The sequence below is a fragment of the Bombina bombina genome, chromosome 8, assembly GCF_027579735.1.
Source record: "Bombina bombina isolate aBomBom1 chromosome 8, aBomBom1.pri, whole genome shotgun sequence".
Taxonomy (NCBI): domain Eukaryota; kingdom Metazoa; phylum Chordata; class Amphibia; order Anura; family Bombinatoridae; genus Bombina; species Bombina bombina.
The window spans coordinates 9,181,962-9,199,279 of NC_069506.1; the positions used below are offsets into that span (position 1 = coordinate 9,181,962).

The 17,318-nt window shown below is 43.0% G+C and overlaps 1 protein-coding gene across 1 annotated transcript in view; it reads left to right on the plus strand.

Annotated features, from left to right (window-relative positions):
- The window catches only part of LOC128638202 (G protein-activated inward rectifier potassium channel 4-like), a 40,093-nt gene extending 29,054 nt beyond the window's left edge, over nucleotides 1-11,039 (plus strand). Inside the window, exon 3 of the mRNA XM_053690060.1 lies at nucleotides 10,675-11,039. Within this exon, the coding sequence (XP_053546035.1) occupies nucleotides 10,675-11,039 (365 nt within the window). The remainder of the gene's footprint in view (nucleotides 1-10,674) is intronic.
- The last annotated feature ends 6,279 nt before the right edge of the window (nucleotides 11,040-17,318 follow it).

Sequence of the window (17,318 nt, forward strand, 5' to 3'; positions counted from 1 at the left end):
AGCAGAGTGATTTAGATCATCTCACCTGAGCAGAAAGCTTTAGATCATCTCACCAGAGCAGAGAGCTTTAGACCATCTAACTTGGGCAGTTAACTTTAGACCATCTCACCAGAGCAGAGAGCTTTAGTTAATCTAACCTGAGCAGAGAGCTTTAGAACATCTCACCTGAGCAGAGCGCTTTAAGATCATCTCACCATAGCGAAGCGCTTTAGATCATCTCATCAGAGCAGTGTCAGGGTGCCAGGAATTAGACTGAGACGAGAAGTGCAAAAATAATCACACTTTTATTAATAGCAATAAATAATAAAAAGTCCTCAAGTCAAATAACAAGCCAGGGGTCAAAACCAGAGCTGGTAGTCAGACGAGCCAAGTCAGGAGCCAAAGCCAATAGTCAGACAAGCCAAAATCAGGAACAAGGAAAACAGCAGAGTCAGGAACAAGCCAGGGATCAGGAACCAGGAAGGACATCAGGCAGCCAGGTAATACACAGGAACTCTCACAAACAGGTCTGAGACAGCGCAAAGGCAAAGCATACTGAACATAGACCCTTTAAATAATAAGTGATGACATCACAATTCTGAGACTGCATCCTGTCTCACATGGATGATGCACACCAGTCTGGCCATAAAAGAAAGTGCAGGAAATGAGCAGCATCCCCCACAATGCACCACAGTCAGGAAGAGAGGTGAGTAAAATGGCTGCCAGCAGCACATGGCAAACAAAGAGGGAAAAAACCCTGACAGTACCCTCCCCTCAACGACCCCTCCCCCACGGGAGGACAAAAGGCTTATTGGGGAAACGGGCATGGAAGGCACGGAGGAGGGTGGGAGCATGAGCATCAGAGGAGGGAACCCAAGAACGCTCCTCCGGACCGTAGCCCCTCCAGTGAACCAAATACTGTACACGGCCCCTAGGCATACGAGAGTCAATAATGCTGCTGACCTCATACTCCTCATGGTTGTCAACAAAGATAGGACGGGGACGAGGCAACACAGTGGTAAACCGATTACAAACCAATGGTTTCAAGAGGAAGACATGAAAAACATTGGAGATGCGCATAGCAGGAGGAAGGTCAAGAGCGTAGGCCACAGGATTAACCCGTCGGAGTATTCGAAAAGGACCAACATAACGAGCAGACAATTTATTAGAAGGCACACAAAGGTTCAAGTTGCAGGAGAACAGCCAAACTCTCTCACCAACCTGGTAGGAAGGTGCGGGGCAGACGCCTACGATCAGCCTGGAACTTTTGGCGCTGCATAGAACAATGAAGGCAATCCTGAATCTGCAGCCACGTGGAACAGAGTTGCTGGAGATGCTCCTCCAAAGCCAGAATACCCTGAGACATGAATGAATCTGGCAACAAGGATGGTTGAAACCCATAATTCGCCATGAATGGGAATAACTTGGAGGAAGCATTAATAGCACTATTACGAGCAAACTTTGCCCAAGGTAACAGTTCAGACCAATTATTGTGGTGATCTGAGACATAGCAATGGAGGAACTGTTCCAGAGCTTGATTAGATCGTTCCACAGACCCACTGGATTGAGGGTGATATGAAAAATTAAAGCAAGCTCCTGAGCGGTAGGCAGCTTAATCAAGGGAATGCAATGTGACATTTTAGAAAAACGGTCAACCACCATAAGGATAACAGTATTGCCATTGGAAACAGGGAGCTCGACAATGAAGTCCATGGAAAGATGTGTCCAAGGACGCTCACCATTAGCAATAGGTTGAAGAAGACCCACAGGAAGACATAGAGGAGTCTTATTCTGTGCACAAACTGAGCAGGAGGAAACATACGCAGCAACATCAGAACGAAGACCTGGCCACCAGAATTGTCGAGTGACAGACCAGATCATTTGGTTCTTGCATGGGTGACCTGCTGCTTTAGGATAGTGGTAAGTGTGCAAAAGTTTAGTTTGAAGATTCTCAGGAACAAAACACTTACCACTAGGTTTCTCAGGAGGTGCATTGGTTTGTGCAGCCAGGATCTCCTCCCCAAGGGAGAAGTCAAATTAGTATGTATGGTCAGGAGGTATAACAGGTAGATACAGACTCCTCCTTGGACAAAGGCGAAAATTGTCGAGAGAGGGCATCAGCCCTAAAATTCTTACTACCAGGCAGGTAGGAGACCACATAATTAAACCGAGACAAAAATAGCGCCCATCTGGCCTGTCGGGGCGACAAACGTTTTGCTTCAGATAGATAAATTAAATTCTTGTGATCAGTAAGAATGAGCACTGGCACGCTAGTACCCTCAAGAAGTTGCCTCCATTCCTTGAGTGCCAAAATTATGGCCAGTAATTCCCTGTCACCAATTTCATAATTGCACTTCGCTGGAGACAATTTCTTAGAGAAGAAACCACACGGATGCAAGGAACCGTCAGGCGTAGGACGTTGAGACAAGAGGGCACCTACTCCCGTCTCAGACGCATCGACCTCAAGAATGAAAGGCAGGACAGGGTTAGGATGAGCCAGAACTGGAGCGGCAGCAAAGGCAGTCTTAAGACAATCAATGGCCTTAATGGCAGTAGGTGACCAATGGAGTGGATCATTCTCTTTACGGGTCATGTCTGTGATAGGTTTGACCAAGGAAGAAAAGTTTTTAATAAACTTTCTATTGTAATTGGCAACCCCCAAAAAACAAATTCCTGAAAAAAAGCAGGAGCATTACATAGGCCAAAGGGCATTACAAGATACTCATAATGCCCGCTCCTGGTGTTAAATGCTGTTTTCCATTCATGGCCCTCCTTATTCCTAATGAGATTATACGCTCCTCTCAAATCAACTTTAGTAAAGACCGAAGCTCCCTTGAGGCGGTCAAAGAGTTCCGTAATAAGCGGAATAGGGTAAGCATTCTTAATGGTAAGACGATTAAGACCCCTATAATCGATGCATGGTCTTAACTCGCCACCCTTTTTCTTCACAAAGAAGAAGACAGCCCCTGCAGGAGAGCAGGATTTGCGGATGATCCCCCGCGACAGAGCATCGGCAACATACTCCTCCATAGCACAATTCTCTGCAACAGACAGAGGGTACACCCAGCCCTGAGGAGGAATGGCTCCGGGTTGCAGGTCTATGGCACAATCGTAAGACCGGTGAGGAGGAAACATACCAGCACGCACCTTGTCAAAAATGTCTAGGAACACTCGGTACTCCTCTGGCAATTAAGATACCAAAGAAGTGCACAAGACTTTAAATGGTTTCCAAAGACAAGTGGAAATACATTGCGGAGACCACGACAAAATTTTGGACCTGCGCCAGTCGAGACTGGGATTGTGCTTTTAGAGCCAGGGATAACCCAGAACAACCGGAAAATGCAGAGAGTTTATCACCTGGAACTGGAGGGTTTCAAAATGGAGAGCCCCAACAGCCATGGACAATGGAGCAGTTTCGTGAGTAACAAGTGCGGGCTGAAGGGGCCTGCCATCAATGGCCTCAATAGCAAGTGGAACGGACCGAGGCAAAACAGGAATGGAGTGCTTTGATACAAAAGCACTGTCAATGAAATAGCCCGCAGCACCGGAGTCAACAAGAGCCTGAGTGACTATGGAGGAGTCCACCCAGGAAAGGACAACTGTTACCAAAGGTTTCTCCTTACGCGGTTCCGGGGATGGGGATAAACCACCCAAGGTCTGCCCCCGACAGGACCTTAGGTGTGAGCGTTTCCCGGCCGTGTAGGACAAGACTTCAAAAGGTAGACCTGTAACCTACAATAGAGGCAGAGCCCCTCCCTCCTCCTAAAGGCCCTCTCCACCGCGGAGAGATGCGTGAATCCCAACTGCATTGGCTCAGCAGTACCTGGTGACTCGGGACCAGGAGGCATGGGAGGAGAGGGAGGCATGGGTGGGAACGAACACGTAGGAGACAACGGAACAGGAGGCTTCCCAAGTGCTCCTTGAAAGAGGGCCTCTCTCTGAGTCTGATGTCAATTAAAATCAAAAAAGACACCAATGCCTCGAGATCCTCTGGTTAATCTCTGGCAGCAACTTTGTCTTTAATCGCATCAGAGAGCCCATGAAAGAAGGCAAGCGTACGGAACTCAATAGCATACTGAGCAACAGATCTTGTACCTTGCTGAATGGACATGAGTCATTTAGCAGCAGAGGAGGAGCGAGCCGGAACATCAAATACCCTTCGAAAGGAGGCCACAAATTCAGGGTAATTTGAAATCACAGGTTTAATAGTCTCCCACAAGGGATTAGCCCAGGCAAGAGCTGTGTCAGAGTGTAACGAGATGAGAAATCCCACCTTAGCTTCGTCAGAGGGAAATGCCTGAAGTAACATCTCAAAGTAAATGCCCACCTGGTTCAAAAACCCTCTGCACTGAATAGGATCGCCTCCATATCGCTGAGGTAGAGGTGCAGAACCGGATATGCTCCTGGTAGGCATAGGTGCAGTAGCGGAAACAGGAGCAGCCATAACTTGCGGGACACTTTGGTCCAAATGTGCAGTGCGAGTCAGCAGGGTTTGCAGGTCTAGTGCAAATTAATCCAAACAGTGATCCTGTACATCCATCCTGGAAATGATGGCAGGTAAATGTGGATAATTAGCACCATCAGGATTCATGGCCTTTGCGTAATGTCAGGGTGCCAGGAATCAGACTGAGATGAGAAGTGCAAAAATAATCACACCTTTATTAATAGCAAAAAATAATAAAAAGTCCACAAGTCAAATAACAAGCCAGGGGTCAAAACCAGAGATGGTAGTCAGACGAACCAAGTCAGGAGCCAAAGCGAATAGTCAGACGAGCCGGAATCAGGAACAAGGAAAACAGCAGAGTCAGGAACAAGCCAGGGATCAGGAACCAGTAAGGACGTCAGGCAGCCAGGTAACACACAGGAACTCTCACAAACAGGTCTGAGACAACGCAAAGGCTAAGCATGCTGAAAAGAGGCCCTTTAAATAATAAGTGATGACATCACACTTCTGAGACTGCATCCTGTCTCACATGGATGATGCACACCAGTCTGGCCATAAAAGGAAGTGCAGGAAATGAGCAGCATCCCCCACAATTCACCATAGTCAGGAAGAGAGGTGAGTAAAATGGCTGCCATTAGCACATGGCAAACAAACAGGGAAAAAACCCTGACAAGCAGAGAGCTTAAGATCATCTAACCTGAGCACATAGCTTTAGATCATCTCACCTGAGTGGAGAGGTTTAGATCATCTCACCTGAGGGGAGAGCTTTAAACCATCTCACCTGAGCAGAGAGCTTTAGATCATCTCACCTGGGCAGAGAGCTTTAGATCATCTCACCTGAGCAGAGAGCTTTAGATCATCTCACCTGAGCGAGAGCTTTAGATCATCTCACCTGAGCAGAGAGCTTTAGACCATCTCACCTGAGCGGAGAGCTTTAGATCATCTCACCTGAGCAGAGAGCTTTAGATCATCTCACCTGAGGGGAGAGCTTTAGACCATCTCACCTGAGCAGAGAGCTTTAGATCATCTCACCTGAGCGGAGAGCTTTAGATCGTCTCACCTGAGCGGAGAGCTTTAGATCGTCTCACCATAGCGGAGAGCTTTAGATCATCTCATCAGAGCAGAGAGCTTAAGATCATCTAACCTGAGCACAGAGCTTTAGATCATATCACCTGAGCAAAGAGCTTTAGATCATCTCACCTGAGGGGAGAGCTTTAAACCATCTCACCTGAGCAGAGAGCTTTAGATCATCTTACCTGGGCAGAGAGCTTTAGATCATCTCACCTGAGCAGAGAGCTTTAGATCATCTCACCTGAGCAGAGAGCTTTATATCATCTCACCTGAGGGGAGAGCTTTAGACCATCTCACCTGAGCAGAGAGCTTTAGATCATCTCACCTGAGCGGAGAGCTTTAGATCGTCTCACCTGAGCGGAGAGCTTTAGATTGTCTCACCATAGCGGAGAGCTTTAGATCATCTCATCAGAGCAGAGAGCTTAAGATCATCTAACCTGAGCACAGAGCTTTAGATCATATCACCTGAGCAAAGAGCTTTAGATCATCTCACCTGAGCAGAGAGCTTTAGATCATCTCACCTAAGCAGAGAGCTTTAGATCATCTCACCTGAGCAGAGAGCTTTAGATCATCTCACCTAAGCAGAGAGCTTTAGATCATCTCACATGAGCATAGAGCTTTAGATCATCTCACCTGAGCGAGAGCTTTAGATCATCTCACCTGAGTGGAGAGCTTTAGATCATCTCACCTGAGCAGAGAGCTTTAGACCATCTCACCTGAGCAGAGAGCTTTAGATCATCTCACCTGAGCAGAGCGCTTTAGATCATCTCACCTGAGCGGAGAGCTTTAGATCAACTCACCTGAGCAGAGAGTTTTAGATTATGTCACCTGAGTGGAGAGCTTTAGATTATCTCACCTGAGCAGAGAGCTTTAGATCATCTCATCAGAGCAGAGAGTTTTAGATCATCTAACCTGAGCAGAGAGCATTAGCTCATGTCACCTGAGCATAGAGCTTTAGATCATCTCACCAGAGCAGAGAGCTTTAGATCATGTCACCTGAGCAGAGAGCTTTAGATCATCTCACCAGAGCAGAGAGCTTTAGATCATCTCACCTGAGCAGAGAGCTTTAGATCATTTCACAAGAGCAGAGAGCTTTAGATCATCTCACCTGAGCAGAGAGCTTTTGATCATCTCACCAGAGCAGAGAGCTTTAGATCATGTCATCAGAGCAAAGACCTTTAGATTGTCTCACCATAGCAGAGAGCTTTAGATCATGTCACCTGAGTAGAGAGCTTTATATCATCTCACCGGAGCAGAGTGATTTAGATCATCTCACCTGAGCAGAAAGCTTTAGATCATCTCACCAGAGCAGAGAGCTTTAGACCATCTAACCTGGGCAGTTAACTTTAGATCATCTCACCAGAGCAGAGAGCTTTAGACCATCTAACCTGGGCAGTTAACTTTAGATCATCTCACCAGAGCAAAGAGCTTTAGTTAATCTAACCTGAGCAGAGATCTTTAGATCATCTCACCTGAGCATAGCGCTTTAGATCACCTCAGCATAGAGGAGAGCTTTAGATCATCTCATCAGAGCAGAGAGCTTAAGATCATCTCACCTGAGCGTAACATTTAAGATCATGTCACCCGAGGGGAGAGATTTAGATTATCTCACCTGAGCAGAGAGCTTTAGACCATCTCACCTGAGCGGAGAGCTTTAGATTGTCTCACCTGAGCGGAGAGCTTTAGATCATCTCACCTGAGTAGAGAGCTTTAGACCATCTCACCTGAGCGGAGAGCTTTAGAATGTCTCACCTGAGCGGAGAGCTTTAGATCATCTCACCTGAGTGGAGAGCTTTAGATCATCTCACCTGAGCAGAGAGCTTTAGACCATCTCACCTGAGCAGAGAGCTTTAGATCATCTCACCTGAGCAGAGCGCTTTAGATCATCTCACCTGAGCGGAGAGCTTTAGATCAACTCACCTGAGCAGAGAGTTTTAGATTATGTCACCTGAGTGGAGAGGTTTAGATCATCTCACCTGAGCAGAGAGCTTTAGATCATCTCATCAGAGCAGAGAGTTTTAGATCATCTAACCTGAGCAGAGAGCATTAGCTCATGTCACCTGAGCATAGAGCTTTAGATCATCTCACCAGAGCAGAGAGCTTTAGATCATGTCACCTGAGCAGAGAGCTTTAGATCATCTCACCTGAGCAGAGAGCTTTTGATCATCTCACCAGAGCAGAGAGCTTTAGATCATGTCATCAGAGCAAAGACCTTTAGATTGTCTCACCATAGCAGAGAGCTTTAGATCATGTCACCTGAGTAGAGAGCTTTATATCATCTCACCGGAGCAGAGTGATTTAGATCATCTCACCTGAGCAGAAAGCTTTAGATCATCTCACCAGAGCAGAGAGCTTTAGACCATCTAACCTGGGCAGTTAACTTTAGATCATCTCACCAGAGCAGAGAGCTTTAGACCATCTAACCTGGGCAGTTAACTTTAGATCATCTCACCAGAGCAAAGAGCTTTAGTTAATCTAACCTGAGCAGAGATCTTTAGATCATCTCACCTGAGCATAGCGCTTTAGATCATCTCAGCATAGAGGAGAGCTTTAGATCATCTCATCAGAGCAGAGAGCTTAAGATCATCTCACCTGAGCGGAACATTTAAGATCATGTCACCCGAGGGGAGAGATTTAGATTATCTCACCTGAGCAGAGAGTTTTAGATCATCTCACCTGAGCGGAGAGCTTTAGATCATCTCATCAGAGCAGAGAGCTTTAGATCATCTCACCTGAGCAGAGCGCTTAAGATCATCTCACCTGAGCAGAGAGCTTTAGATCATCAAACCTGAACAGAGAGCTTTAGATCATCTCACCTGAGCAGAGAGCTTTGGATCATCTCATCAGAGCAGAGAGCTTTAGATCATCTAACCTGAGCAGAGAGCTTAAGATCATCTCACCTGAGCAGAGAGCTTTAGATCATCAAACCTGAGCAGAGAGCTTTAGATCATCTCACCTGAGCAGAGAGCTTTAAATCATCTCAGAGCAGAGATTTAGATCACCTCACCAGAGCAGAGAGCTTTAGATCATCTCACCTGAGCAGAAAGCTTTAAATCATCTTACCTAAGCAGAGAACTTTAGATCATCTCACCAGAGCAGAGAGCTTTAGATCATCTCACCTAAGCAGAGAGCTTTAGATCATCTCACCAGAGCAGAGAGCTATAGATTATCTCATCAGAGCAGAGAGCTTCAGATCATCTCACTTGAGCAGAGAGCTTTAGATCATCTCACCTGAGCACAGAGCTTTAGATCATCTAACCTGATCAGAGAGATATAGATCATCTCACCTGAGGGGAGAGCTTTAGGTTGAAATAATTTTTATTTGGGAAGAATACGATCACACTGAATCAATAATTACTATGGTATGTTATGTACAAATTCTATACTAGTTATTCGTAGTCTCCTATACAAGCATTGTAACACAATATTACCTGACCAAAAATCTGAAGAATAATTTCACTGTGCTCAGATTCCTCTCCAAGTTTAATAAGAAAAAATGAAATAGTGAGAAAGAAATAGAGTAAGAGGGGGGGAAGAAAATTTGAATAAAAGGTGGGTAAGAAATAGATAAGATTGAGATAGATGCTTATCTTATTGTTTCTTTTGTCTTTAGGGTTCTTCTGCTAGACCACCGGATCCTCTTCCTTATCTCTGTCGATGTCAAACAAGCTTCCCCTTCCCCCCCTCAACTCTAGAACCCAATGTTCCACCTTCACTCTTTTGTCTTGTACATTGTCCAATAAAACCATGTTTTTTGAAAAGTTGTCTGTGTGTCCTGAATGTGAGCTGCTTGTTCATACATGTTATAAAAGTATTTGATCTTATTAACAATCTCTTCTTTTGTGGGCGATCCTACTTTCCAATGACGTGCGATACATATTCTCACTGCTGTACAAACTATTCTTAGAAATTGATTTATATGTTTATTAAATTTCTTATATTCATGGAGTAGTGCCTGACGTAGTTTCAGTCGTATTGGTTCCTCTAAGATGCAGCTAAGAAGGCTAGATAGATCTTCCCAAACCTCCACCACATATGTTTATATGTACCTACTGCTCCACAACCTGTATAGCAGAGGCTGGAGCCATTGATTACTGTATGTGATGTAATAACCAGTGTTAGGTACTGTCTTGATATAGTTTTGTAGCAATGTTCGATCATGTCAGCACTTAAGAGTCCCCTACATGAGTTATATAATAATTGGTTCCACTCCTCTCCATTTATTTCCATTTCTAAGTCCAATTCCCATTTATTATACAATGTTGGATTGAGGGGAGAGCTTTAGATCATCTCACCTGAGCAGAGAGCGTTAGATCATCTCACCTGAGCAGAGAGCTTTAGATTATGTCACCCGAGGGGAGAGCTTTAGACTATCTCACCTGAGCAGAGAGCTTTAGATCATCTCACATGCGCAGAGAGCTTTAGATCATCTCACCTGAGCAGAGAGCTTTAGATCATCTCACCTGAGCAGAGAGCTTTAGATCATCTAACCTGAGCGGAGAGCTTTAGATCATCTCACCTGAGCACAGAGCTTTAGATCATCTCATCAGAGCAGAGAGCTTTAGATCATCTAACCTGAGCACAGAGCTTTAGATCATCTCACCTGAGCAGAGAGCGTTAGATTATGTCACCCGAGGGGAGAGCTTTAGATTATGTCACCCGAGGGGAGAGCTTTAAACCATCTCACCTGAGCAGAGAGCTTTAGATCATCTCACATGAGCAGAGAGCTTTAGATCATCTCACCTGAGCAGAGCGCTTAAGATCATCTCACCTGAGCAGAGAGCTTTAGATCATCTCACCTGAGCTCCTCCTTTTTCCAATAAGTGGTCCAATGTCTGTTAAGGTTGCAGGGGGGTCTATGTTTATAGGTTTCATCACCTCCAGAGTCACGGCCTAGATTTGCCCAAGCACATTCCCACACTCACAAATCTCTTATAGTACAATTATAGCGTTAAATGATTGTATAACATTTGCTTTGCAGCACACAGCGTAACTACTGATATGTTCTATAATGTCTGTTTATGTGCAGTGCAACAGGAAAAAATGACTTTGGTGTCCTTGTAATCTATAGAATGGAGAATAGTTAAAAGTCATTATTTTTGTTTTTTTTTTAATCCTTGAAATATTTTGCATTTAAGTTTTCAAAGAAAGAATTAACCTTAATGTGTCATTAATTCTAGGTATGACATGCCAGGCTAAGACGTCATACACCGAAGATGAGATACTCTGGGGTCACAGGTTTGAGCCTTGCATGACGCTAGAGAAAGGGGCCTTTCGTGTTGACTACTCCCACTTCGACAAAACGTTTGATGTCCAGACACCCTGGGGAAGTGCAAAAGAGATGCATGAACTGAAAGAGAGTGAGCAGAATGATACATCAACCCTCAGCCTCTTCTGGGACAATATGCTACAGACGTGTGTCCCTGGCGAGGCAAACACAGGACTTGTAGACTTCTCTCAGCAAAACCAGGACAGAATTGGCTTCCACAGCAACATTATTGAGGAGGATAGCCGGGAGTCTGAGAGTAATGACCTCGATATTTGATACAACTCATTCCATAATTGCCAATGTTTCAACGTTTTCTGTGCACAAAACTGGATTCTGAGTCAAGTCCAATTCACAAACAGTTTATATTGCAAAGATTTTCTTTTTTAATTATTAAATACAGTAATCCACTATATCAAGTCATAACCAATAATATATATATATATATTACTGTGTATATTACATTTTAAATGTTTCCTTTCCTTCCCACAATTCATCCTGACTTTAAAAAAAAAATTGAAATTTTATTGACAAATCTAAATGAAGAGTTGAGTTCAATTCTCAAATTACATTTATATTTCAAACCTTTTTTTAAATAAATTTCCTAAGGCGACAACCCATAATACCAAGCCATAACTAATAATTTATATTTTCTACTGTGGTTGTTAGATGGTAAAATGTTCCCTTCCCTTTGTTCAGTGCATGCATTATAATTTCCTCCCAAATGACTGTCCCTTGGCTATTATGTTTTTTTGTCCATGTAAATATAACGTCTTATAAGTCCCTGATATTGGCTGTATGTGCTAATAACATAAACTTACTGTACATCATCCAAAAAGTCTCACATATTTCAGGGATTCCCCTGGCACGATTGATGAATCCTATAGACTTTGTTTCCTTCTCATATACTGTATGAACCATAAACAAGACAGACATCAAATCTCCAGCTCAACACTTGGAAGTACCCAGGTACAAACAGGATTCACCAGACATTTGCCAATAAATGCATTGAGATATGGTTGTGCTTTCAAAACTCCAGTTCCTCATGCTCTGTATAAACAAAATAAAATATGTGTAAAAAGCAACAAACATTTATTGTTAAGTTCTATTTAAATGCTGTATAATAATATTTATGATGTACAGTGTACAGTTATTTGCAGGTTCTCTTACAGATGAAGAGAAACAAACTATTTAATTAAAAAAGATTAATTTCATAAATACACAAAATAAATAACATTATCTACAAACCAGTATCAGTTCTACAGTGCAGGGAGGTACAAAATCTTTTACTTTGAAATACTGTTAGGCTGGTTGGGCTAAGGAGGATGGTAAAAATTATCCCTATCAGTCACTGTCACTTCACACATGACCATGCCCCCTGGATTACATAGCCACACCCCCAAACTACATGATCACGCCCTATACTGTCAAGCTCCTACCATCTCTCTGCATCCATCCTGACCTCCGACACAACACACATGACTCCCCGACCAGCCCCTGGAACCTCCACTGCAACAAACAGATTTTATTTATATAGTGTTGACATCCTCACACTCAGTTTTTAAAAATGAACTGAATTCTCGTTAGCTGATGTTTTCTAATTTCTGAATCTTTCTGATCTGGGGATTTAAATTAGGGTTTGCTTCTCCAGTTTATAAAGTTTCGCACATGAAGTCCCTACAACCTTACCATGTTTCAGTAGACGGCTAGGAACTTTCAGCACAACCAACATAAACTATTTGTTTAATAGAAAAAACAGACTAATTTACAAGTGAGACATTGTAGTGAGTTGCTAAAATGATACATGACTAGAAGACTGTCTGCTATCAATACCAAATGTTTACTTAGCACTAGGTGAACTTTATCACCAGGAGGCCCCTCATGGGAATCATATTATGTACATGGCCACACTCATACGTAGGAGTCATGTCCATGGTTGTGTCTCCCCATTCTTCTAACAAGACTAAAGAGAACGCAGAACACAAAATCATATCTATGCCTAAGCATCTACTGGGAAACAACAACGGAATTATATCTCCATCTTAGACATTTTACATTTATAGCAAATAAATCTGTCTTTCTCTATCTTCAGTTTTGCTCCAATCACAACAGCAGCAATGCTTTGTCCACAATGCTACAACGGATAAATTGTGACTGCAGGAATATGATGTGTCTTGCAGCCCTCTTTGGTATCCAGTGGGGTTAACAATAACCCTACATTTAACCCAAACTCCAATCCTGAACCCTAACTGTAGCACTAACACTAACCGTACAACTAATCCTAACTGTAGCACTAACCCCAATATCTAAACCTAACCCCAATACCAAACTCTACACTTAACCCTAGCACTAACCCTATCACTAACAATAACTGTACACATAACCCTACCTGTAGCGTTAACCCCAACACTAGCATTAATCCTAGCACTAGCAATAACCCTAACAGTACAACTAACCCTAACTGTAGCACTAACCCCAATATCTAAACCTAACCCCAATACCAAACTCTACACTTAGCCCTAGCACTAACCCTATCACTATCAATAACTGTACACATAACCCCACCTGTAGCATTAACCCCAACACTAGCACTAATCCTAGCACTAGCAATAACCCTAACAGTACAACTAACCCTAACTGTAGCACTTACCCTAACCCCAATCTCTAAACCTAACCCCAATACTAAACTGTACACTTAACCCTAGCACTAACCCTAGCACTAGCAATAACCCTAACCGTACAACTAACCCTAACACCAATCTCTAAACCTAACCCCAATACCAAACTCTACACTTAACCCTATCACTAACCCTAGCAATAACCCTAGCACTAACAATAACCCTAATCGTACAACTAACCCTAACTGTAGCACTAACCTAAAACTAGCACTAAACCTAACCCCATTCCAAAACTGTACACTTAACCCTATCACTAACCCTAGCAATAACCCTAACCGTACAACTAACCCCAACTGTAGCACTAACCTTAGCACTAGTACTAACTCTAACTGTACAACTAACTCTAACCCCAATACCAAACTCTACACTTTAACCCTAGCAATAAACCTAACCGTACAACTAACCCTAACTGGACAACTAATCCTAACTGTAGCACTAACCGTTTCAATAGCACTAACCCTAACCGTACAACTAACCCTAATTGTACAACTAACCCTAACTGTAGCACTAACCCTAACCCCAATACCAAACTCTGCACTTAACCCTAGCACTAACCCCAAACGTACAACTAACCCTAACCATAAAACTAACCCTAAAAGCACTAACACTAACCCTAACACCATTCCCAAACTCTACACTTAACCCTATCACTAACCCTAACCATACATATAACCCTAACTGTAGCACTAACCCTAACCCCAATATCGAAACCTAACCCCAATACCAAACTCTACACTTAACCCTATCACTACAACTAACTAGCAATAACCCTAACTATACACATAACCCTAACACTACAACTAACCCTAGCAATAACCGTAACCGTACAACTAACCCTAACTGTATCACTAACCCTAACACTAGCATTAACCCTAACCGTATAATTAACCCTAACTGTACAACTAATTCTAACCCCAATCTCTAAACCTACCCCAATACCAAACTCGAACCATACAATGACCCTAGCACTAACCCTAAAAGCACACCTAACCCCAATCTTATAGGTCTCAGGGCAACATATACTATTACTAGTGGGCACCATCTGCTCCACGTTGGCATATGGGGGACGATTTATTATTTTTCTTGCAGACATGATCCACTGTAGCGATCATGTCCGCCAGACATCGATAAATGCCGACAGCATTTATCATTGCACAAGCAGTTCTGTTGAACTGCTTGTGCAATGCCGCCCCCTGCAGATTCGCAGTCAAATGGCCGCTAGCAGAGGGTGTCAATCAAACCGATCGTATGCAATTGGGTGGATAGCTTTCTGCCACCTTAGAGGAGGCGTACGAGGTAAGGAGCAGTGGTTTTAAGACTCCTGTTTCTGGCGAGCCTGAAGGTTCACACGGAAACAGGGGTATTTGGCCCCATTCAGCCATTATATATCGGCCCCATAGTATTTATTAAGGTGCTGCTCCCCAGGCTGATACAGTAAATGGAATATCACATTTGGTTCCCTGGGCAGAATACAATATAGACTTTACCAGGAGCATGAAAATCTCATGACTCGAGTTTCAGGCCCCTCGGCACACAGGATATACATCTAATAGAAAACAGGAGAACGTTCCTGTATGTGAATGTGATGGTGTCTTTTATGTGTAAAGATACGTGAAAACCCCCTATTGTCAATGTTTAAGTGCTGAAAAGACTGACCGCAACGTAAGCACAGAGGTCAAACCAAGAATGATGTGAAACACAACAGATTTTCTGCATTAATAAATAAGGAAATACAGAGCAAATGTGACAGATCCTATAGATAAATAACAGGTAAGGAAAGATGAAAACAATGTGTATGTAATTAACGTATCACCAACAAAGTCTACAATTACAATGTTATAATATTCTCATCTGTTGCTTGCCGGCGGGATTATGTTCAGCCCCACTAATGGTTACACAGGTGCACTAAGTAATAGTATTCTCATCTGTTGCTTGCCGGCGGGATTATGTTCAGCCCCACTAATGGTTACACAGGTGCACTAAGTAATAGTATTCTCATCTGTTGCTTGCCGGCGGGATTATGTTCAGCCCCACTAATGGTTACACAGGTGCACTAAGTAATAGTATTCTCATCTGTTGCTTGCCGGCGGGATTATGTTCAGCCCCACTAATGGTTACACAGGTGCACTAAGTAATAGTATTCTCATCTGTTGCTTGCCGGCGGGATTATGTTCAGCCCCACTAATGGTTACACAGGTGCACTAAGTAATAGTATCGGTTGTTAAGCACTTTGTTAGACTTCAAAAAGACTAGGGGCTTCAGCCCATTGGTACATTCAGTGCCCCCAGCTCCAAGAGCCCACACAATCCTGTCCTAAATAATATATATTCCTCACAATTTGACTCCCCCCTGCCTTGTAATGCACAGGAAGCATTGATTTAAACCCTTTGTGCCAGAAACACACGTAGACTTGGGGATTATACCCCTCTTGGTAGCAAATAATGCGTGAGAATCAGCGATTTAACCCCTCTGTTCCAGAAACACACACTCCCTTAGGATCCAGGGACCTGTCATTACTCATGTAATTCATATAGTAGGGTGACCTGATGTCCCAGTTTTAATGGGATTGTCCCACTTTTTTAACACACTGTCCCTTTGTCCCCAGATCTTTTTTTTTATCATGACTGAGGCCTAGATTTGGAGTTCGGCGGTAAAAGGGCTGTTAACGCTCCGCGGGCTTTTTTCTGGCCGCACCATAAATTTAACTCTGGTATCGAGAGTTTAAACAAATGCTGCGTTAGGCTCCAAAAAAGGAGCGTAGAGCATTTTTACCGCAAATGCAACTCTCGATACCAGAGTTGCTTACGGACGCGGCCGGCCTCAAAAACGTGCTCGTGCACGATTCTCCCATAGGAAACAATGGGGCTGTTTGAGCTGAAAAAAAACCTAACACCTGCAAAAAAGCAGCGTTCAGCTCCTAACGCAGTCCCATTGTTTCCTATGGGGAAACACTTCCTACGTCTGCACCTAACACTCTAACATGTACCCCGAGTCTAAACACCCCTAACCTTACACTTATTAACCCCTAATCTGCCGCCCCCGCTATCGCTGACACCTGCATATTTTTTTTAACCCCTAATCTGCTGCCTATGTACCCCTAATCTGCTGCCCTAACATCGCCGACCCCTATATTATATTTATTAACCCCTAATCTGCCCCCCTCAATGTCGCCGACACCTGCCTACACTTATTAACTCCTAATCTGCCGAGCGGACCTGAGCGCTACTATAATAAAGTTATTAACCCCTAATCCGCCTCACTAACCCTATCATAAATAGTATTAACCCCTAATCTGCCCTCCCTAACATCGCCGACACCTACCTTCAATTATTAACCCCTAATCTGCCGAGCGGACCTCACCGCTACTATAATAAATGTATTAACCCCTAAAGCTAAGTCTAACCCTAATATTAACACCCCCCTAACTTAAATATAATTTACATCTAACGAAATTAATTAACTCTTATTAAATAAATGATTCCTATTTAAAGCTAAATACTTACCTGTAAAATAAATCCTAATATAGCTACAATATAAATTATAATTATATTATAGCTATTTTAGGATTTATATTTATTTTACAGGCAACTTTTTAATTATTTTAACCAGGTACAATAGCTATTAAATAGTTAAGAACTATTTAATAGTTACCTAGTTAAAATAATAACAAATTTACCTGTAAAATAAATCCTAACCTAAGATATAATTAAACCTAACACTACCCTATCAATAAATAATAAATACAAACATAAGAAAAATATTACAACAATTTTAAACTAATTACACCTACTCTAAGCCCCCTAATAAAATAACAAAGCCCCCCAAAATAAAAAATTCCCTACCCTATTCTAAATTAAAAAAGTTACAAGCTCTTTTACCT